The following is a 23,446-nucleotide window of genomic DNA, read 5'->3' as shown; positions in this document are numbered from 1 at the left end:
ATGGATCATGGAGTCTGACCCCCTGCATAGGCAGGAAAAAGTGCTGGGTCTAGATGACCCCAGCTAGATGCATATCCAACCTCCTCTTGAAGACCCCCAGGGTAGGGGAGAGCACCACATCCCTTGGGAGCCTGTTCCAGACCTTGGCCACTCGAACTGTGAAGAAGCTCTTCCTAATGTCCAATCTAAATCTGCTCTCTGCTAGCTTGTGGCCATTATTTCTTGTAACCCCCGGGGGCACCTTGGTGAATAAAACCTCACCAATTCCCTTCTGTGTCCCCGTGATGAACTTATAGGCAGCCACAAGGTTGCCTCTCAACCTTCTCTTGCGGAGGCTGAAAAGATCCAGGTTCTCTAGTCTCTCGTCGTAGGGCTTGACCTGCAAGCGTTAACCATACAAGTGGCCCTTCTGTGGACCCTCTCCAGGTTATCCGCATCCCTCTTGAAGTGCGGTGCCCAGAATTGCACGCAGTACTCCAACTGCGGTCTGACCAGCGCCCGATAGAGGGGAAGTATCACCTCTTTGGATCTATTCGTCATGCATCTTCTGATGCATTATAAAGCGCCATTGGCTTTTCTGATGGTTTCGTCACTGCCGACTCATGTTCATCTTGGAGTCCACTAGGACTTCAAGATCCCTTTCCACTTCCGTGCCACCCAGCAGGTCATTTCCTAGGCAATAGGTGTGCTGGACATTTTTCCTCCCTAGGTGCAGCACTTTGCATTTCTCCTTGTTGAACTGCATTTTGTTGTTTTCTGCCCACTTGTCCAACCTGTCCAGGTCTGCTTGCAGCTGTTCCCTGCCCTCCAGCGTGCCCACTTCTCCCCATAGCTTTGTGTCATCCACAAACTTGGACAGAGTACACTACACTCCCTCGTCCAAGTCGCTGATGAAGACATTGAAGAGTTCAGTCCAAGGACTGAGTCCTGCGGGACCCCGCTGCCCACACCCCTCCAGGTCGATACCGACCCATCCACTATGACTCTCTGGGTATGACCCTCCAGCCAACTCGCCACTCACAGGACTGTGTAGTCATCTAAGTCACAGCCTCTTAACTTGTTCACCAGTATGGGGTGGGATACCGTATCGAAAGTCTTCCTGAGGTCTAAGTATACGACATCCACCCCTCCTCCTGTGTCCAGACGTTTTGTAACCTGGTCATAAAAAGAGACTAGATTAGTCAGGCACGATCTGCCTGCTACGAACCCGTGCTGGTTTCCCCTCAGCATAATTTGTCCTGCCGGGCTCTCGCATATGTGAGCCTTGATAATTTTTTCAAAGACTTTGCCAAGGATGGAGGTGAGAGTGACTGGCCTATAGTTGCCCTGGTCCTCCTTCATCCCCTTCTTGAAAATGGGGACCACACTGGCCCTTTTCCAGTCCTCCGGAACTTGGCCCGTGTGCCATGAGCGTTCAAATATTCCCACCAGTGGCTGTGCAATGATGTCGGCCAGTGCCTTCAGTACCCTCGGATGGAGCTCATCTGGGCCTGCCGACTTAAAGGCATCCAGTTCTTCATAGATTTCATAGACATTAGGGCTGGAAGGGACCTCGGAAGATCATCGAGTCCAGCCCCCTGCCCAAAGGGCAGGAAGTCAGCTGGGGTCATAGGATCCCAGCAAGATAAGCATCCAGTTTCGTCTTGAAGGTGTTCAATGAAGGCGCTTGAACCACCTCCGGCGGCAGGCTGTTCCAGACCTTGGGGGCTCGGATAGTAAAGAAATTCTTCCTTATGTCCAGCCTGAAACGATCTTGTAGTAGTTTGTGACCATTCGACCTCGTCATCCCTTGGGGCGCTCTGGTGAACAAACTTTCCCCCAGAAACTGGTGGTCACCCCTGATAAATTTGTAGGTGGCCATCAGATCACCCCTGAGACTGCGCTTTTCCAGGCTAAAGAGCCCCAGGGCTCTCGGCCTGTCATCGTAGGGTCTGCTTCCCTGACCTCTGATCATGCGCGTGGCTCTTCTCTGGACTCTCTCAAGCTTCTCCACATCCTTTTTGAATTGTGGAGCCCAAAACTGGACGCAGTACTCCAGCTGCGGCCTCACTAAGGCCGAGTACAAGGGGAGAATGACGTCCCGGGATTTGCTTGAGAAGCATCTATGGAGGAAAGCCAGTGTTTTGGTCGCTTTACTAACCGCAGCATTGCATTGCAGGCTCATGTTCATCTTGTGGTCAATGATGACCCCCAAGTCTCTTTCTTCTGTAGTGCTAGCCAACATAGCACTGCCAAGCCTATAAGGATGCTGCGGGTTTTTCTTCCCAAAGTGGAGAACCTTGCATTTATCGGCGTTGAACACCATCAGATTCTCGTCTGCCCACTTGCTGAGCCTGTCCAGGTCAGCCTGGATCACCCGCCTGTCTTCTGGTGCGGATGCTTTGCCCCAGAGTTTGGTGTCATCGGCGAACTTGGCCAGTCCGCTTCTGACTCCAGTGTCCACATCATTAATGAAGATGTTGAACAGTATGGGTCCAAGGACAGAGCCCTGGGGGACCCCACTGGTCACAGGACACCACGATGAGTGACTTCCATCAATTACTACCCTCTGGGTCCAACCCCGGAGCCAATTTTCCAGCCAGTGGATTGTGGAGGACCCAAGGTGACAACTGGCCAGTTTCTCCAAGAGGCGATCATGGGAAACCAGATGGAAGGCTTTTTTGAAGTCAAGATATATGACATCAATCTCTTCTCCCTTGTCCAGGAGATAGGTCACCTGGTTGTAGAAGAAAATGAGATTGGTCAAGCAATACCTACCCGCAACAAACCCATGCTGGCTATCCCTTAAGATGTTGACGTTGGCCAGTCCATTAAGGATGGCCTCTTTAATAAACTTTTCTAAGATCTTCCCTGGGATAGAAGTCAGGCTGATGGGCCTATAGTTAGCTGGATCCACTTTCCTCCCTTTCTTGAAGATAGGCACCACATTGGCCTTCTTCCAGTCTTCGGGCACTACACCAGAGCGCCAAGAGTTTTCAAAGATCCGTGCTAGAGGCTGGGCTATGATGCTCACCAGCTCCTTGAGTACCCTGGGGTGAAGACTGTCAGGGCCAGCTGACTTGAAGGTATCCAGCTTCTCAAGATGTTCCTTCACAAAGTCAGCATTAATGGAGGGCAGGGGATCACCCTCACCCGGACTTCCCGGCCCTGTAGCGGGCATAGGTGTCCCATGGGGCTGATGAAAGACTGACGCAAAGTACCTATTTAATAGGTTGGCTTTTTCCTGGGTGTCAGTTGTCAGTTTCCCCATCTGGTTCAGCAGGGGTCCAACGTTGCCCCTGCTTTTCCTCCGGCTCCCCACATATCTGAAAAAGGACTTTTTATTGTCCTTGATGCTCAAAGCTAGCTGGAGTTCAGTTGCAGCCTTGGCTTTCCTGGTCTGCTCCCTACAGGACCGGACCAGTGCAGAATAATCCTCCTTGGAGGTGACTCCCATCCTCCATCCTTTGTAGGCCTTTCTTTTTAGCCTCAGGAGGTCTGCTAGGTCCCTAGAGAGCCAGGGGGGCTGCTGTGCCCTCTTGCTGCCTTTCCTCCGAGATGGAACAGACTTAGTTTGTGCATTGAGGATCGCTCCCTTGAGGAGCAACCACTCTTCTTGAACTCACCTCTCCCTGTGGTCACGGTCCCTTAGGGCCTCACTGACAAGCCTCCTGAGCTTGTCAAAGTTGGCTTTCCTGATGTTAAGGACTTCCGTGTTGCTGACTTACTTGCCAGCTTTTCGGCGGATGGTGAAGGTGATCAGCTCGTGGTCGCTGTCACCCAGCTTCCCATCGATCACTAGGTCGCCGACTAGGTCATCCCCAGTAGCCAGTACCAGGTCGAGCACCGCTTTGCCTCTCATTGGCCTATAGACTTCTTGAGTCAGGTAGAGGTCATCCATGCATGAGAGGAAGCTCTGCGACTGCTCAGATTTTGCTGAGCGATCCTCCCACGAGATGTCTGGGTAATTGAAGTCACCCATGACAACCATGGTCCTGGAGCAAGCTGCCTCAGCCAGTTCCTGGGCAAACTCCTGGTCAAGCTCAGGACTTTGGGTGGGAGGTCTGTAACAGACTCCCACCATTGTGTCCCCTGTGCCGTGTTCCCCACGGATTTTAACCCAGAGGGTCTCCAGTTGTCCACCCTGGTCGCCAATATCGGCTTGCAGGGACGTGTAGCTTTCCTTAACATAGAGAGCTACACCCCCGCCCCTTTTCTCTACACGATCCCTCCTGTACAGGGTATAGCCATCTATACCCATGGTCCAGTCATGGGTGGAATCCCACCAGGTCTCCGTTATCCCTATGACATCGTAATTGTTTGCACTGAGCAGGAGGATGAGCTCCTCCTGCTTATTCCCCAAGCTCCTGGCATTTGTGTACAGGCAGGCAAGTGTCCCCTGGGGGGCTCCTTCCTTGCCCACAGATTTTACCAGGGCTGGGGCAGGGGTGGGCTCCCTTAAGTGCCGTGATCTGCTGGCTTTGCAAGGATTGCTCAGCGGGCCAGCAGTGGCAGTAGTCCCCCCGTCCCCCAGCGGGCTTAGTTTAAAGCCCGGTGGAGCAGGTCAGCCAGTCTGGCTGAGAAGAGCCTCCTCCCTAGGGGAGAGAGGTGGAGGCCATCTCTTCCCAGCAGCTCGCTGCCTCTCTCGCCAAAGAGCGGGCTGTGGTCATGAAAGCCAAAGCCTTCCCGACGACACCAGCGCTGCAGTCTTTGGTTGACCACATAGATCCTCCTCTCCCTCCTCAGCCCATAGCCTGAGACTGGGAGGATCAACGAGAACACCACATGTGCCCCCAGACCCTTTAGCCCCACTCCCAAATCCCTGTAGCGCCTCATGACCTGGTTGGGAGTGCTCTGAGCAGTGTCATTGGTGCCCATATGAATAAAGAGCATGGGATAGTGGTCTGTAGGTTTGAGGAGCTTTGGGATCCTCTCCGCAATGTCCCGGATGCGGGCCCCTGGGAAGCAGCAGACTTCCCAGGCTAAGGGGTTGGGGTGGCAGATTGGCCCCTCAATCCCCCTCAGGAGGGCGTCTCCCACAACAAACACCTTACGTTTTGTCTTGGGGAGAGCAGGGGCGGTAGCTGCAGTTGGGCCCATGTTGCCTGTGGGGGAGTGGCAAGAGGTGCGTACCTGTTGCTCAGTTCTGGTGGGGGAGGGGCCTTGGTGCGGCGGGCCTTAGGGCCCTTGACCACCTTGGTCCATGCCCCTGGCTGGACACAGCAGGAGGTCCCAGAGTCCTCCTTTGGCCTGGAGGGAGACTGTGGTCTACCTTCTGCCTCCCGGGGGAGAAGGGCCTGGCAGTAGGAATCTATCTCCTGCTCGCAGTCCCTTATGGCACGCAGTCTCTAGACTGTGGCCTGGAGCTCCTCCAGCTGGCGCGCCAGAGATCCCAAAAGGGAGCAGACCCCACAAGGGGAGGTCACCATGTTCCCAGGCCCCAGAGCCTGAAAAAGGGACAGGCAGCCCCCGCAGCCGAGAGCCAGGGGCTCCGTCTGCGTGGAGCCCGGAACCAGGGGCTCCGTCTGGGTGGCCGTCTCTGAGGCGCCAGAGTGGGGGGCTGTGGAGCCCGAGGGGACCCTTGGGGTGCGGCGTGTGCCCATCCGTGTCATGCCTCCGGGAGGCTGGATACGGCTGGGACTGTGTACCCTGGGGGGCGTGCTGGCAGGGGTCCTGGGCCCTCCTGTGTGCCCTCCCGTGCAAATTCCGCGCTAACTCACGCGCCGGCAGAGTAGCGCACCAAGTGACTCTGCACCATCTCAGGCTCTACGCATGGTAGTCTGGCGCCTTGCTGCTGCCTCTCTACAACCCCAGTGAGAGACTTGTCGTTGAGGAGTTCAGCCTTGTCCCCCCTGTCCGTCACCAATTGCTTCTGCCCATTTAGCAGGGGTCCTATTCCTCCCTGGGCCTTCCTTTTACTCCTTATATATCTAAAAAACAATTTCTTGTCCTTTACTTGGGATGCCATCCTCAGCTCCATGGTAGCTTCGGCCTTTCTAACTGCCTTCCTACAAGCGTGAGCAGAGGAGGTATATTTGTCTTTGATCTCTCCCTGTTTCCACTTTTTATGTGCTCCCCTTTTGGCCCGTAGGCTGCCCTGGATTTCTCTGGTCAGCCAAGGAAGCCTCCTGGCCCCTTTCCCTCTTTTTCCTCACATCGGGATCGTCTCCCTTTGTGCCTGAAGGATCATTTCCTTAAGGCACAGCTACCCTTCCTGGGCTCCCGTCTCTTCAAAACTCCTACTCTTCAGTGCGTCCTTGACTAATCGCCTGAGTTCATTGAAATCAGCTTTCCTAAAGTCTAGCACTTTCACCCTACTAGTTACCTTACCCACTCGACATCTTATGAAGAATTCTATTATTAGGTGATCACTGTCCCCCAGATGGCTACCGATTTGTAGGTCCCCTACCATGTCATCCCCCGTTGTCAATACCAGATCCATGGGGGTGAAGCTCAAGGAACTAGGATCACAAGTGGTCTTCTTCTCAATCCTCCCAGTTAGAGGCTGCAGTCATCTGAGGGAGGAATGCATCAAGGAAGTCAACCAAAGGCTTCAGAGATGATGTCGCCACACTGGTTTTGGATTCCTTGACCCTGGCATGCAGTTCAACGGCACTGGTCTACAGGCTAGAGATGGTATTCACCTCATGGGCAGACGGAAGAAGCTCTTCTCTAAGAGAATCGCTGACTTGCTAAGGAGGGCTTTAGATTAGGCATGTCCGGGGGAGAGAGGGTAGATTCCACTGCTGTACACAAATCCTCTGGCCAAGATGACCCAAGGGAGGACTTTCAAGTAGGAGACATCCAGATGAGTACCAATGCCCTGAGGCACTTGAAGTGGGACAGAAAACCTGAGGCGACTAGGGGTGAATTCAGGTGTCTTTATGGGCATGCCACAAGCATGGGCAACAAACAGGATAAACTGGAGCTCCTTCTGGCAGAGGAGGAATTTGACCTCACTGGGCTAATGGAAACCCGGTCGGATGATACATATGACTGAGCAGTGAACATTGAGGGCTATAGGCTCTATACGAAGGATTGGGTTGGGAAGAAGGCAGGAGGGGTGGCCCTCTATGTGAAAGAGCAGTATCCCTCCCTGCAGGTCACATTTGATTGCAGGGAGAGGTCCCTTGAAACCCTGTGGGTCAAGTTACAAGGGGGCTCAAGAGAGGGGGACCGGATTCATAGATTCATAGATGTTAGGGTCGGAAGGGACCTCAATAGATCATTGAGTCCGACCCCCTGCATAGGCAGGAAAGAGTGCTGGGTCTAGATGACCCCAGCTAGATGCCTATCTAACCTCCTCCTGAAGACCCCCAGGGTAGGGGAGAGCGCCACCTCCCTTGGGAGCCCATTCCAGACCTTGGCCACTCGAACTGTGAAGAAGTTCTTCCTAATGTCCAATCTAAATCTGCTCTCTGCTAGCTTGTGGCCATTATTTCTTGTAACCCACGGGGGCGCCTTGGTGAATAAATACTCACCAATTCCCTTCTGTGCCCCCGTGATGAACTTATAGGCAGCCACAAGGTCGCCTCTCAACCTTCTCTTGCGGAGGCTGAAAAGATCCAGTTTCTCTAGTCTCTCCTCGTAGGGCTTGGTCTGCAGGCCCTTGACCATACGAGTTGCCCTTCTCTGGACCCTCTCCAGGTTATCCGCATCCTTCTTGAAGTGTGGCGCCCAGAATTGCACGCAGTACACCAACTGCGGTCTGACCAGCGCCCGATAGAGGGGAAGTATCACCTCCTTGGACCTATTCGTCATGCATCTGCTGATGCACGATAAAGTGCCATTGGCTTTTCTGATGGCTTTGTCACACTGCCGGCTCATGTTCATCTTGGAGTCCACTAGGACTCCAAGATCCCTTTCCACCTCTGTGCCACCCAGCAGGTCATTCCCTAGGCTGTAGGTGTGCTGGACATTTTTCCTCCCTAGGTGCAGCACTTTGCATTTCTCCTTGTTGAACTGCATCCTGTTGTTTTCTGCCCACTTGTCCAACCTATCCAGGTCTGCCTGCAGCTGTTCCCTGCCCTCCGGCGTATCCACTTCTCCCCATAGCTTTGTGTCATCTGCAAACTTGGACAGAGTACATTTGACTCCCTCGTCCAAGTCACTGATGAAGACATTAAAGAGTATCGGTCCAAGGACCGAGCCCTGCGGGACCCCACTGCCCACACCCTTCCAGGTCAAGACCGACCCATCCACCACGACTCTTTGGGTGCGACCCTCTAGCCAATTCGCCACCCACCGGACTGTGTAGTCATCCACATCACAGCCTCTTAGCTTGTTCACCAGTATGGGGTGGGATACCGTATCGAAGGCCTTCCTGAAGTCTAAGTATACGACATCCACCCCTCCTCCTGTGTCCAGGTGTTTCGTAACCTGGTCATAGAAAGAGACTAGATTGGTCAGGCATGATCTGCCCACCACAAACCTGTGCTGGTTTCCCCTCAGCATAATTTGCCCTGCCAGGCTCTCACAAATGTGAGCCTTGATAATTTTTTCAAAGACTTTACCAAGGATGGAGGTGAGACTGACCAGCCTATAGTTGCCCGGGTCCTCCTTCCTCCCCTTTTTGAAAAGGGGGACCACGTTAGCCCTTTTCCAGTCCTCTGGGACTTGGCCCATGCGCCACGAGCGTTCGAATATTCCCGCCAGTGGCTCTGCAATGATGTCGGCCAGTGCCTTCAGCACCCTCGGATGGAGCCCATCCAGGCCTGCCGATTTAAAGGCATCCAGTTCTTCCAAATGACTCTGCACCACCTCAGGATTTACGTATGGAAGTCTGGCGCCTTGCTGCTGCCTCTCTACAACCCCAGTGAGAGACTTGTCGTGCCCCTCACTTAGGAACACTGAGGCAAAGAACTCATTGAGGAGTTCAGCCTTGTCCCCCCTGTCACCAATTGTTTCTGCTCATTTAGCAGTGGTCCTATTCCTCCCTGGGCCTTCCTTTTACTCCCAATATATCTAAAAAACAATTTCTTGTTGTCTTTTACTTGGGTTGCCATCCTCAGCTCCATGGTAGCTTTGGCCCGCCTAACTGCCTCCCTACAAGCACGAGCAGAGGAGGTATATTCATCTTTAGTGATCTCACCCTGTTTCCACTTTTTATGTGCTCCCCTTTTGGCCCTTAGGCTGCCCTGGATTTCTCTGGTCAGCCATGGAAGCCTCCTGGCCCCTTTTCCTTTTTTGCCTCGCTCGGGGATCGTCTCGCTTTGTGCCCGAAGGATCGTTTCCTTTAGGATGGTAGGACTATACTATAGGCCTCCCTACCAAGAAGAGGAGAGCGATCAGGCATTCTCCAGGGAACCGACCGAGGCAGCCAGCACTAAAGACCTGACTGTCATGGGTGACCAACTACCCTGACATCTGTTGGGAAAACCATTCAGCTGGCTCCAGCAGGTCAACCAACTTCCTGGCAGCTATCAATGACCTGTTCTTGACACCGGCTGTAGAAGGACTGATTAGGGGTGTAAAACTATATACACTTTTGGCAGGAATTATATCTATATAGATATATCTATAGATATGTATAATATATACATCACATCCCTGTATTAGCCTCTCCACAATCTTTACATAAAATCCAAGTTTCTCATTTGCACTTGTGGAACTCTATACAGCATCTCTTCTGTCTCAATGATTATATTCTTAACTCAGCTCCCCACCCAAAACACACATTCCTACAACTTACCAATGGCAACAGTACACTGTAGCTAGTAGTATGCAACTACATAAAAGTGATATTTCACAGTGGTTGGGGCTCCATTATACTGTGTGTTTTGGACTGTTTTCTTTATGTAATCAATTGGAAGTTTCTTGGGGCAGGTACTGTGTCTCTCAATGCTCTTGCTACGTTCAGTCTTACAACCACTTACTGACATGAACAATCACATATGTGTAGAATTCAATAAGCTAATTAATGTGCAAACAGAGAGATAAAGATATTAAATATGAAGTGTAAATCTGGCCTGCTTTTAGGTAGAAAGATATATCTAATATCTAGCAAAGGAGGGAGGGAGGTACACTATACCAATGTAGAGTATTTCCTCTTAGATAGTCTTCCTTACAGATTCAGGTGGTCTACATTGATAGTATTTAGGCTGTTTCAGGTATGTCTGTGGTGTAAAATTCCTGTACTTTCATACTAGCATGTAGACACCGAAATATCAGCGTTTCCTTCAAAGTCTCTTTGTGCATGGCATGCTGGCATCTTCTACAAACACCTGGACAGAATCCAACAGTACACTGTAGACTGAAATCACTACATGACCTGGAACTGAGGTGTGAAAATTTATAATAAATTGTATTATCTATCCTGAACCTTTGTAATAGCAATTCCCAAAGCTGTAACTGCTCTTCTAAAGTTTTGGAAGATTCTGTAAGTTGGAGTGGCCAACCTGTGGCACATATTCCACATGGGCAGACCACGGAGGGGAGAGGTAGCACAGTGGCAAATAGTAAACAACAGAAAGCAAAGCAGCAGATTGGGGAGGAAAAACACGTCAGGGAGTAGAAAGTAGAGCAGTCAATCAGGCAGCGGGAGGGGATTGGAATGATATTTGGGAAGGGTGTGTGGCACACAGAATAAATCCTGATCATGCTGAGACAAGAAATGTAAAACCTGACAACTTATCTCTACCACTCCCACAATAACTATGCCCCACAACAGAACCATCACCATTCCTGGATCTTACACCAGCACCTCCAGAAATGTAATATCTACTGCACTGAATGCCCTGATGGAAAACATGTAGGATAAACCAAATGACAACTGCGTACCCGAATGAATGCACGCTGAAAATCTATTGAAGGCAAAAACAACAATTACTTGTGGCTGCACATTTCTCACAAGACAAACACTTTTTTTCCCCATCTCTCAGTTCTAAACCTCAAAGAGAACCTATAAAGCACCTTTTGTAGATAAACCTACCAACTTCACTTCATAAAACTACTGGACACAAAAAATCATAGACTAAATACAGACATTGGCTTTATGGCACATTATAACCTTTCTGTTACCCAATAACCCCAGGTATCCTCTCTACATTTTACCAGCTACATTTTATCACTGTTCAACAGTCCCCTCTCGTGTCCTCCACCTTTGCCCCACACCTACCTGTCTCACACCAACTAACTCCTATCCCCTCTGATCTTCTCTGCCACATATTTGCATTTTCAGAGACCTGCATTTTGCATACCGGGTTAAGCTTCTATTTGACCCAAGAGAGTATACAAATACCAGCAGACGCTCCCTATGCCTGAAGAAGGGTGCCTGAAAGCTTGTAAAGAACAATTTTTTCAACTGCTTAGTTGGTCTAATAAAAGATATCACATGTACCCAAAGAACCTTGTTTGGCTAACTTATGGCACGCTCAGTGAAAAGGGTGGCCCCCACTGTTATAAATCTTCCTGGAGTCTAGGTCAGTATCACTGGGTCACCTGGAGAAGAAGAAATGTTGGCTGGGACTAACTGTCCTGCTTCCTGAAATTTCTGAGGTGGTGGGGTGAACCTGTGACTAGATTGTCATCTGCAAAATGGAGATATCTATTCTCTGCTGACTGATCTGAGATAAGAAATCAGTCAGTAAGTCCAATTTTCTATAGCAGTTTTGACTCTAAGCAGCTACAAAATTCCATTGGTGTTTGGAAGTACCAGATATTTTAATGTCAAGAAAATACTTTGGCATACTCCTCCATTAATATAATCTTAGATTTTACGTGTAAAGATGTAAAAAATAACTTTACTTATCTAAATAAGCCACCTAACTAAACAGATCATAACATGCGATATATGAACAAATTTATACAAGAACTTACAGGACCAGGCTCTTGGTAAACAACACATAGGGAAAGGGAAATAAGGTGACAAAAAGTCACATGAAATATCCGAGTGAATAAACAGGGAAGTTAGCTTACACAATTTGTTTGTATTTGATTACAGTTGTGAACTCTTTAGGCGTGTCCAGATGAGCGCAGATGTGTTACGTAGTGCTGCAGACCTGTCTGTGGGGCCACATGCCACACACACACCACACAAATCAGGCATTCCCCACATTGCTACTTTGCATTGTGGGGAGGTTTTCTGACCCTGGGAGATCGCACGCCAAAAAAACCCATGCCTAAAAAAAGTGAGGTGGCGCATATGGTGGCAGTGCACGTCACCCAAAACTGGAACCTGGTCAACCAGAGCAACGATCCGGCTGCCAGCCAGAGTTCCTGCTGCAGGAGTGCTGCAGCTCTTGGAGGACCCCAGGTTAGGATGCTGGGGCCAGCCCAGGTGCTGGCCCCAGCCTCCCCTACCCCACTCGGGGCAACATGCCACGCACCAGAATGTGTGGCATGGGCACTCCCCAGGGACAAACAACAGTGGCATAAGGTGTGCCACTGCTACATGTCCCTGGCAAAACGTATGTTCCTGCTAATGGGGATGTGCCCTTTGAGGTTTGTTGAAGAAGTGCATTTAACTGAGGGAAAGTATAATGGCACCACAGAATAGTAAAAAACACTGCTAATAGTTTCTTGACTTAGCATACAAAAAAGAATATACAAAAAGTATCTAGGTTAGACATGCCCAAGTTAATATTTTGTTGATTTGTGAAAAGAAAGCAAAACAACCACTAAGAAATATAGTGCAGAAGTAGTATATCTATGTAAGAATCAACTGTGAATAATTTCTCTTCTACTGGTTAGAACTGTGACATACAAATGCTATCATTAAGTAATGGAATGTTTTCTTGCCATGGTTTGATTTCAATTCAAGGTAAAACTAATAATTTAAACTTCAGCAAATACTTTATGGTTTTGTTTTTTCAACATATGCCAGTGTTGGAAACATTTATTCATGGACAAAAAATTTAGTTAAAGCACAATTAGGGTTGCCTTGAAGCATCTTATGCCCTTCCAGAATGCTGAGTTCACAACACTCAAAGTTCTGAAAACCCAGAACTGGAATGTTAAGATCCATGCCAGCACAACCATAGCTCTAATTTCCGTGGAACTGGAAGTAGGAACTGAGAATTATGCGCATAAACTCCAGCTGCATTCACTGTGTTTAAGGTAGTTGTCGTGAGTGGTGAAGTGATTAGTTGGAATAGATGGGCAGAGGGTTCATGTCAACATTGAACTCTAACCATTGTATCAGTAGCAATGCATGGGGTTGTTTCTTGCAAAGGGGATTATGAGGAGCAAGGTGGGACAGAAGAGTGGTCTGTGGATTTAATAATGGGTAAATGAAAGCATAGTTTTATATGGCATCTGTTCCCAAAAGTTAAAGAGTTCTGAAAAGGACTAACTTTACAATTCTTTCAGCAAGCATGGGGCTGCTCCTGAAAAGTAAGCTTACTGTTTGAATGCATGGCAGGTGTAAGTATTTCCTGTTCAGCAGTACTTCCAAGCACTAAATCTTTTTACTGTGTCACATGCTCTCCCCCTTCCATGTGTACTTGCTATGGTGGTACTGGAACAATGGTCATGTTCTGAAATATCTGACGTGTAGTTGCTCCAAGGGCCAGTGAGAATAATCACAAACATGGCCTATCCCCCAGAATCTTGACTGCTACATTACATAATGATTGCAGTAACTTTAAATAAATGAGATAAGACCCTCTCTCTCTAATCTCTCCCTTATTATTGTCTGCAAAATGTATTCCTCTGCCAACATTTCTAGGTCCTCTCTCCCACCTACCTTATTAAAACGTTGGCATAAAGAGCTAGTTCTTGCTCTCTGGTGCCCTCTCCTGCTGCATATCACACAGAAATGTGTATTTTGTATCACTGTACACACATACGCTTATGTTTCTGTAACTTAAAGATTCATTTTTTCCACTCACCTTGAATCAGGCTGAACAACTTTATTATTCAGGTGCTCATATCCAAATTGATTTAATATCATAACCACAAGCATAGGAGCCAAAGACTGGGCAGGCTTGGTAAATAAAGCATTGGTACCAAAAACCATGGAGGAAAGTGGTGATCTGAAATAATTAAGATGAGTATTAACCCACATGACACAATATATAAGAATATATAATCACTTATAGTACTTTCTGTTCACAATTTAAGTACTGTTCATACTAAAATGCTAGTCATCATGACACAGACATATGTATTTATCAGCTATGGTTCTGAAATAGTTGCATTCCAGTTAGATAAACTACAGGTTTTTTAAAACTATACAAACAAATGTATAATCTTTTACAATACTTTAGGTGCCTGCAATTAGTTTTACTCCACTGCAAATGAGCACCTATGCGATATGTGGCACAGCAGACCCATCTGCGGTACCACACACTGTTCATTTGGAAGTTTCCCACATTGCTACCTTGCAGCGTGTGGGTAGTTTTTGACCCTGGGAGATCCTGGGGTCAAAAAAAATATTCATACGGAAACAAAAAGAAGCAGGGCAGCATGCGTGGCAGCAGCATGCACTGCCTAAAACTGGAGCCTGGCCTGCTGAAGCCAAGCTCCAGTTGCCAGCCAGGCTCCAAGCTGCAGAAACACGGCGACTGCAGCTTCCCCGGCCCCCAGCTAAGACTGCTGGGGCCGGCACAGTTGCTGGCCCTAGCCTCCCCTATCCCACCCGGGGTAACCTGCCGTATGCCAGAGGGCATGTGGAATGGGTATTCCCCAGGGACAAGCAGAAGCAGCACAAAGTGTGCTGCTGCTTCTTGTCCCTGGGGAGCCAAATGTCCGCATTCCTCTGGACACAGCCAGAGGAGCTAATAGAAGTATGCTACAAGGTGTTATCCAAAGCCTACTATAAACTTCACTGGGCTTTGGACCAGGATTCAAATAGACTAGTGATTCTCAAGCTGCTAGTATACATTATTAACAAAGAAAAGAGGAGAAACCAGGATAGAGTTACAATAGTTTGTGAGAGCTGTATGACCTGGTTCTAGAACTTGAGAAAGTACCCTTGTTATATAACAAGTGGTTCCTCAGCAAACATAACACTAAAGTTATTCAGAATAACTTGAAGAGATGTGGTATCAAGAATATTCTGAAATTGCAATTTTCCCCCATTTTTCAAAGAAAATTCTTGGGCTCAGATTTGCACAGAGATTGGCTTAAATCCTATAGATATTTATGTGTTCAGCTTTATGTAATTTAATGGTCATAATGCAGTGAACAGGGATACTTATTTTTGGGTAATTAATTATAATTTTAAGTCTTTTTAGGATGGAGGTTTGAGAGGGAGTCTGATATTTTTTCCTCAAATAACACAAAGTATTCACTTTAAACAAATGATTTCTTACAAGATAGTGACAGAAACCTGAAACTGCACTAGCATAAATATTAGCATATTCATGAAAGTAAGAGGAAGTTATTTGTACTTTGATGCAAATCCAAAAGCTACATGAATCACAGTACAGTAGGTTTGTACTATAGGTATAGTACAGTAGGTCATAGTAAGTTTTATCAATTTTTGTTTTAAAAAGATCACCTCAATGGCATAAGGTTTGAATTTAGCACTCCAAACAGTATAGGTCAAGCATTCAAAATGCCTCCTCAGCGTTAGCATAGCTTCATCCTGCAAAATGCACAAGTAATGCTACTCACATGCTTAAGGAATACTTGTATTTAGGTCAACAGGACTTATCATATGAATGAAAGTGTGTTGAATTTAGTGCTTGCAAATAAAGTACAGTTCACAATAGAAACAATCTATGACCTGCTTACACTGCTTTTTTTAAATGATAAAAAGGACTCATGTAACAAACTCCTATGCAAGTGTTTTTACTCATATTTAAAGTTGCACTTAAACAAGTTTTACAGGACAAGGGCCAAAGAATGTTGCAACTTCTGCTGCACTTATTTGGATATAATCTACCAAAAATGTATTAAAAAACACTGGCTAAAACTTTAAAAGGTTTTAAAACAAAGATACAGTAATAATTTCTTACTACTCATTTCTCATGTAAATAAGAGAAACTTCTGAAAAAATAAGTTATTACTTTAAAAAAAAAAAGAAAAGCCTTTCCCGACCCAATTATAACATTAGGAATCCTGTTAATGTGTTTGCTGACAAGACATTTTTATACAATGAACATGCTAAGGAGAATGTGATGGCACTTCATATAATAAATATTATGAGCACTAGTATGTTTAACATACCTCCGTTTATGCTTTATTAAGTCTGCATCAACAATATCTGCCAAGGGCAGATTAAACAAACTGAATGAAGCTTGAACAATTACCCTAAAGAAAGACAAAACATTTAAAATCTTCATAAGCATTAAAACAACTTTTCCCAATAAAAATATTTTAATAGATAGCTCCATGTGGCATTTTATATACAAGCACATGCACTCAGTATATACATTAAGAAAATATATTTACTACAGAAAAGGAAAAGTTATGAGGTCTGTTTCAAGATCAGTTCTCTACAGTAAAGCTCTTATTTTCTCTCAGAATTAGAAACTCTATACAAACCTAAAGCATTTTCACAACTCCTTCTGGAATGTCAAGGTGACACCAGCTTTGTGCAAAATATAAAATGAAAGAAGTTTGGTTGAGATTATTAGAACCAAAAGGAACATCTTGGAAGAAAGAGCAGAAACATTTCCCCTTGAAATGTGAAAGATATGCAAAAGACTGGTTGAGAAAGACAGGATACAAACTTAAAACAATTTCAAAAGTGACGAATGAAAAAAAAATTAGAAAAGCACTATGGTTTTCACACAACCAGTTGAACCCAATGAAAGAATAAATAGGAAAGGCTGAGATTTAATCGTACTGCTTACCTTTGGGATAATGAGATTCTAATTATAACTGTTTTTTTGGGTCTATTAGCTAGTACTAAATCAAACAGTCTTCACATACCTTAGAGATTTTTCTAAGGAAACATGTTCCTCATTTTAAATATGAGATAATGTCATTCAGGTTGGAAGTCATGTGATTCTTGATTATAATAGCCCATGATGAAATACTGAAAGATGAAAAGAAAAAGGGGGAAAGAAAAGGAGAATAATAGAAAAGAGGGGGTGGGGAGGTAGGAAAGGAAGAGAAAGATGAACTGAATTGTAGTAACAGTGTTCAGACTCAAAAACCCCTTTGAGAGTTTGCCACACCTCATAATATACCTTCGCTGTAAAATTGCTTTAATGTTTATTTAGCCAGTCACCTGATTTGCCAGTATCTACATATGAGAGAGGGATCTTAAAATTTTCCGGCAGTGCCACAGAAAGGTGTGATTTTACTTTGGAAAATCTTGAGTCATTACTTTGGAGGAAAACCTCACTGAGTGGATAAGTAGAAAGTCTGCTTCACTGGACTCTTTATGTAACTATCTTTAAAACTGATACATGGCTGGAGGTGGTGCTGCAAACTAATTATTAATTCCACTGTCCATTTTAGAAGGTAAAATGTAAAACAAATAAGATACTGAAACACTGAAACAGAAGCTGCTGTTGTATTGCTGCTCCATTTTCAGACTGGTGAATTAGAATAAAGGAATCTTGTAGCCAGGAATTATTCAAGTTACCAAGCGGGTATATATTAAAAAGAGAGAGAGAATGAGAGAGAGAGAGAGAAAGACAGAGAGAGAGAGAGAGAACGCGCTGCTTTTAGTGACTAACCTATTAAAAACTTTAGGGAATATCCTTTCAAGCATATATGTACTTACATGTTTGTTGTGAGATAAAATGCCAGGAAATAATAGTGTTCAGGCCCTACAACAAACATAGCAGCTGCAGCTATTACTTCTAAGTAAAAAGAAAACAAGATGATCCTATAATAACCAAACTTCTTCAACAAATTCTGGCTGAGAAGTACAAGACACTGAAAAGAAAATAGAAATAATATATTTAAATATATTTAAAATATATATACTTCAGTGTGTTATAGTATTGTTGTTACTATAAATATGTTACTGTTTCATGGTCTGTAAATAATATTGACTGGAAAAATGCACATTTTCTAAAAGAAGAAACTCAATGATAAACATTTTTCAAGTACCTCTCACAATTTAAAAAAGTAAGAATTTTACAGACAGAATTGATGACTGATCCATCCTGTTTGACCTGTAGTAATGGCTTAAAAGAGACGTTTCAGAGAAGAATGTTTTTTTCCACCCAAAATAATTCATCAAGCTGACTGGTCATGACTATACCCTGGGGAAAATATTCTTTTCTACTTCAGCCAGCAAGCTGCTTGTATCCTAGAACATGGTGACTGATACCCTTATACAATGTATTTTGTAGTATGTTCAGTTAAAAGAGCTTCTTGCTACTTGAATTTTGACTGCTGGGCTGAACAAAATGGTTACAGATTTCTTTTAAAGCTATTTTTTTATTAACATTGAAATGGCTCTGATATCAGTGGAACTTCTACTCACATGACATTACTCAGCATGACATTTGTAGTTGATAAAACAGTTCCACTGAGACATTTTATTATAGCATGAAACCAACTTGGCTAGTGGGAAAGGTGGATACTGATAGCTAGTAGGACTGCTGCTTTTTAAACAGGTCTTAAACAATGGTTGATGCAAAGTGATAGTGACATTCAAATTTTTGGATTTGTGACATTCGGTAACTCACACTAGATTACTGCAGTACAATAAAAAGACATTAAGTTACTCAAGTGCTCATGAAGTTCATTTGTTATATTAGATTTATCTGTAAAACACTGGTGTTTGGGTCAGAGATGTTTTAAATTTAAAGCATGTTTCTGCGTGAAAATGGCATTTAAATGGTTAGCTGGATTTATAGGAATTGGAAAAGAATCAAACCCATGAATATAGCATTGCAAATTATACTCCAATGTTAGTAATTTTCACTTTGCAGCAACAGAAATAGCCATAAACAGTATGTCACAAAAGCCTGAATTACTTAAGTCAATGGGGGGCAACCATTTTGGCAGGCACGCCACAGATTAACCCCTTACTGTCTCCGTTTGCCGCTCCAATCCCTTTCTCATCTGCTGCTCAGCTTTCTGTTCGCTGCCCTATCTGCAACTGTGCTGCTTTCCCTCTCCCCAGTCAGTTGCCTGCCAACACAGAAGTTGCCTATGCCACTTGTGGCACCTGTCCTGCAGGTTGGCCACACCTGACATCATTCATTTTAAAATAAAAACAGCTCAAAAACTGTTTCATTGTGGAGCCTTAAGACAGAATTTCAAATAGAGGGTACTATCAAGTCACATAATAGTAGCTAATGCCACTCTTGCAGGCAAAAGCCTCTAAAAGCTTGATGAGTGCCCTTGATCTTGAGGCAGAAAACTGACACCAAGGTGTGAGGAGGTTGAGAAGAGGAAAGAAATAAAGAACGAACATTATCTTGAGGTAAAAATCTCTCTCACTTTTGGAACTGCAGGGCCATTTACAATCAGATTCCAATCTTTTTCATGAGCGAGACTATCAATACAATTCTGGAAGTTGATTAATTATTAATAAAGCACATCTCAGTTTTCAGATACCAGGTATTTTCAGATACCAATGCTGGTTCACAAGAAAACTCTTCCCTCCTCAACATAAATAAAGTTAACTACACTGCTGGTACTTAGACTTGTTATGTGTCATAGATTAATAAGATTTGTAGTTAGCAAATGTCAATACAGAAGAGTTTTGGAAGAGTGCCTGACAAATTAGAAAGATTTGCACTTCGGAAAAAAAGTCTTCATACTTAGAAATGTATATTATTTTAATAAACAGGATCTCAACTTCTTGTGATTACGAAAAAGCACTTGGTTCTAGAAACTCTGATAAGAGACTTGGCAACCTTCCAATAAAGGGCTTCTTCTTTCAAGAAAAAAATATTATTGGCTCAGTGATGTTTTCAACTTCAGTTTAAGTCTTGTTTTCCTTTCAACACCAAGGAATCTGCTAGGGAATACTGCAAGAAACCATACAAGCAGTATTCTAGTCCCTTTACGGGTTATTGAGGCACAACCAACAGAGAGGCTTTATTTCACATAGATTGGATGTTTTACAAATAAGCGAAGTTCAGGACACTACCATCAGAAAACTCTCTTACTATATTTTGAATTCAAAATAACAACACATAAGGGGAAAAAAGGACATGCCAAACTCTATATGGTTCACTGACCTTCTAGACAATGAGTTTTTGGGGAGCAGAGAGAAATGCCTTTTCTAAAAGATTGTTCATTTCTGTCAAGTTGATTTTATCAGCAGAGTAATGATCACTATATATTGAGTGTAAAGTTATTAAAGCAGTCCAAATGTCTGTAGTTTCTTTCATACATGTTCCTAAGGAGTGTTATATCAGTTAGAAACTACTGAAAAGGCCTGTACAATCTGTGGCAGATTTTGAATGGCTGATGTTTGTGAATTACATAGCATAGAAAATAAATTAAATATTACCTGTAAAAAATGCTATATTTTATTCTGGCATATCAGCAAAATCTTGAAAAACTTAACTCTGGAGTTCAATCGTACTTTACCATGATTCCTTTTGCCTTTTTCTTATTGTTTTTTAAATTATCTTTAAGAACTTAAGGGCCTGATTTTCAAAGTGCTGAACTTAAAAAGTGCTCTGTACTTATGAACAGTCAACAATCATTTTCTAAAGTAAACTTATTTAGATTTTGAAAACCTGATGTAAGGTTTTAGAATGCAATGAGTGTGTGTGTGTGGGTGGGTTATTTTTTTTTTTAAGAACTGTTAGTTACGTTCTGATCTAATCACTCACTCACTTTCACTCCACTTCTAACCACTTTGGTATGTTTTATTTCCATTACATCCATATTTGGGTCTTTTGGGGTACGTCTACACATGCCGCTATGGAACCGTTGTTACTGTGTCATCATTTAGTACTTCCTTTTGGAAGTACTAAAAGATGGTGCAGTAATAGCTGGTAGTGCGCCGTATGTGCTGTGCACGGTTATTTTTAGGCACTACATCATCATAGTTATGTGTTATGATGGGGGACCACGTCGCTATGGTGATGTAGCTGTAGAGTCACAGGTTTTTTCCATGGAGGCTACATTGCTGTAGCGCATTGCTATGGCGATGTAGCATCACGTGTAGACGCACCTTTGGAATGGGATCTCATGAAACCTCTAAATGCAGGTGTCCAAGTAAGTATACACACATCCCTGCCCACTCCACTTAGATGTCACTCCCACAAATACAGATGTAATTCCAGACCTCTACTCTGTTAGGTCATTTTAAACACTCATCAATTCCAATGCTGAAGCTGAGGTAGTGTGGGGTTTTTTTTGCTGTATTTGTATACATAGTATTTAGTTTTCAAAGCTTTAAATTTCCCAAAGGAACAGGGGTATTCTCATCTCATATCCACATACATTAAAAATAAAAACAAAATCCACACTTAAATAGATTTTGTTTCTGGTTATTCTTCCGTGACAGGGAACCTGTATTTCTTTCCTTTGTTCTTTACTATAAACCACTGTAGACATACCAGACAAGGTTCCTTGGGTGAATTTGATATATTTTATTAGACCAACCCAAATGGTTGGAGAATAGTTATTAAGCAAGCTTTTGGGTTCAAAAACCCTTCGTCAGGCTAAGGAAGCTTCAGCAGTTGGTGTAGACATACCAAACACTTACTTTCCTTCTTGGCATATGCACTTTCCGAATTCTCATAGATTGTTATTCTATCTGCCTGCTCTCGCTCTCCCCTCCGTCCTTTGGTTGGTGTTGGCTATACTGTACATACAGGTATTAAGTTCTTTTACAATGTTGGTCCACAACATTTGTGTGTACTCGGGTTGCTAAAAGGCTTCTGTCAGATACAGCATTTTCTCAACAAAGCAGTGTAAACAGATACTTTAATTTACTGAGAACTAACACAAAATTCAACAGTGTTTTCCTTGCAAATGAAAGATTAAAAGCATTACTGCATACCTGAGGACAAATAAAGCCTGCCCCGTACATGACGCTTCTTATAAAGGAGGAAAGGACATCCTTAGGGATGAGATTATCCGCAAAGATCATCATGAAATTGTTGCAGAAAGCTAGGTGGAACACTTGAAAGAAGTTCATAGTCACAAAAAGCACAAAGTTTCTCTCTGTCATGATCTGTTTGGTCAATGAAATTACAGAAGCCCAGGAAAGATTTCTATCATCATTTCCAAAGCTAGTGTCTTCCATGAGAGATTCTCTCTGTTCATACTGACTAGTGCTATACATGCCAGTGTAACACATACATGCAGTTGCTAATACTGCAACTAAAACAGTAAAGCCCTGAAAGTAGGTAAAATTTTCCATGTTATCTGATATTAGTCCACAAAAGAGAATGCTGGTTGATCCAACTAACGATGCCACTTGGCTATATTTAATGAGCTGAAGTCTACTTTCATGTCTACTTGAAATCTCTGCAAAAAGTGCACACTGTGCTAGCAAAACAAATGTAAGCAAGCCATCAAAAGCACATAAAGCAACAATAAGGTGAAGACCACTTAGCCAGTCACCTTCCTGATAATGTTTCCAAGGAAACCATGGAAGCAAAAAGGCTAAGGCATACAATGGAGCTCCATATAAAATGGAAAACTGGCGTCTCGAACAGCATGGGAGTTTGGAGTTGTCTTGAATATACCCAAAGAGAGGGTCATTAATGGCATTCCATATCATAAAAACCACCTAAGAAGAAATAAAGAATTTCTTATTAGTAACATGTGTGTTCAAGTGGAGTCTTAAGGAACATAATATCTGGAACAACAGCAAAAACAAAAAAGCTGGCCTACAAAAGAGAAGTTAAAAATATTATATACATTGTAAAATTAAAACAGACACAACATGTTTACTGCAGAGTAGACTAATTAGCTCCACAGTGAACACATGCATCTCTATTAGGCCACAAGAAACTAATTAACTCGGCAGCAATGCACATGTAGATGCTGACCCAGCCGGCTGGAGCATGAGGGTTTTTCAGTGCAGGGACTGACTTCCAGCTAGCCCAACACAGAAGCACCCTTGTACCCCAGCCAGCCCCTCCACAGCATGTTAAGTTGGGTCAGAGCACCTCTGGGCTCCCCAGCCAGGGCTGCTCTGATCTAGTTTAACACGCTGCAGTCCCAGGTGCACATGTAAACGTGGCACCTAGGAACAATAAAATCCAGCGCAATATGTGTTGGAGTTTATTGTACTGCATTAATATGCACATGTAGCTGGCACTCTGTATGTAGAAGCAGTTAAGTCAGGGGTGGGCAAAATACAGCCTGCAGGCTGGATCTGACCCATCAAGGCATTCTATCTGGTACATGGTAGGTCCCTTTGCCCCACCCAGCCCAGGTGCAGGGAGCAGCCCAGGCCATGGTATGTGTAGCTAATCCTGCTGCCCCTGGGTGCAGCAGTGCAGGGACAGCACAGCAGCTAGACTCTGCTGCCTGGCAGCCCCCACAGCAGTGGCTCCTTCCAGTTGCCACCGTTACTGTCTCTGCCACTGCAGGCCATGGCCCTGCTGCCTAGGCACCCTGGCCTGCCTGCCCCACACCCACTGTTGGGGGTACTGGACAGAGTAGGTAGGCAGGTGGGAGGGATCTCCAT

General features: G+C 44.6%; 1 protein-coding gene across 3 annotated transcripts in view; it reads right to left on the bottom strand.

Moving 5' to 3' along the window:
• Window positions 1-23,446, bottom strand: part of LOC102561265 (transmembrane protein 180) — a 35,884-nt gene that overhangs the window by 7,739 nt on the left and 4,699 nt on the right. For all 3 annotated transcript variants that reach the window (XM_019494712.2, XM_019494711.2, XM_019494710.2), the window contains 4 exons: window positions 21,806-22,540; window positions 17,603-17,757; window positions 16,093-16,176; window positions 13,809-13,952 (listed from right to left, as the gene is read on the bottom strand). In XM_019494712.2, coding sequence (XP_019350257.1) covers window positions 13,809-13,952; window positions 16,093-16,176; window positions 17,603-17,757; window positions 21,806-22,540 — 1,118 coding nt within the window. The remainder of the gene's footprint in view (window positions 1-13,808; window positions 13,953-16,092; window positions 16,177-17,602; window positions 17,758-21,805; window positions 22,541-23,446) is intronic.

Source organism: Alligator mississippiensis, chromosome 13, assembly GCF_030867095.1.
Source record: "Alligator mississippiensis isolate rAllMis1 chromosome 13, rAllMis1, whole genome shotgun sequence".
Lineage (NCBI taxonomy): Eukaryota > Metazoa > Chordata > Crocodylia > Alligatoridae > Alligator > Alligator mississippiensis.
Note: the sequence above shows the minus strand (reverse complement) of the source record. Positions and strands in the feature narration are given on the sequence as shown.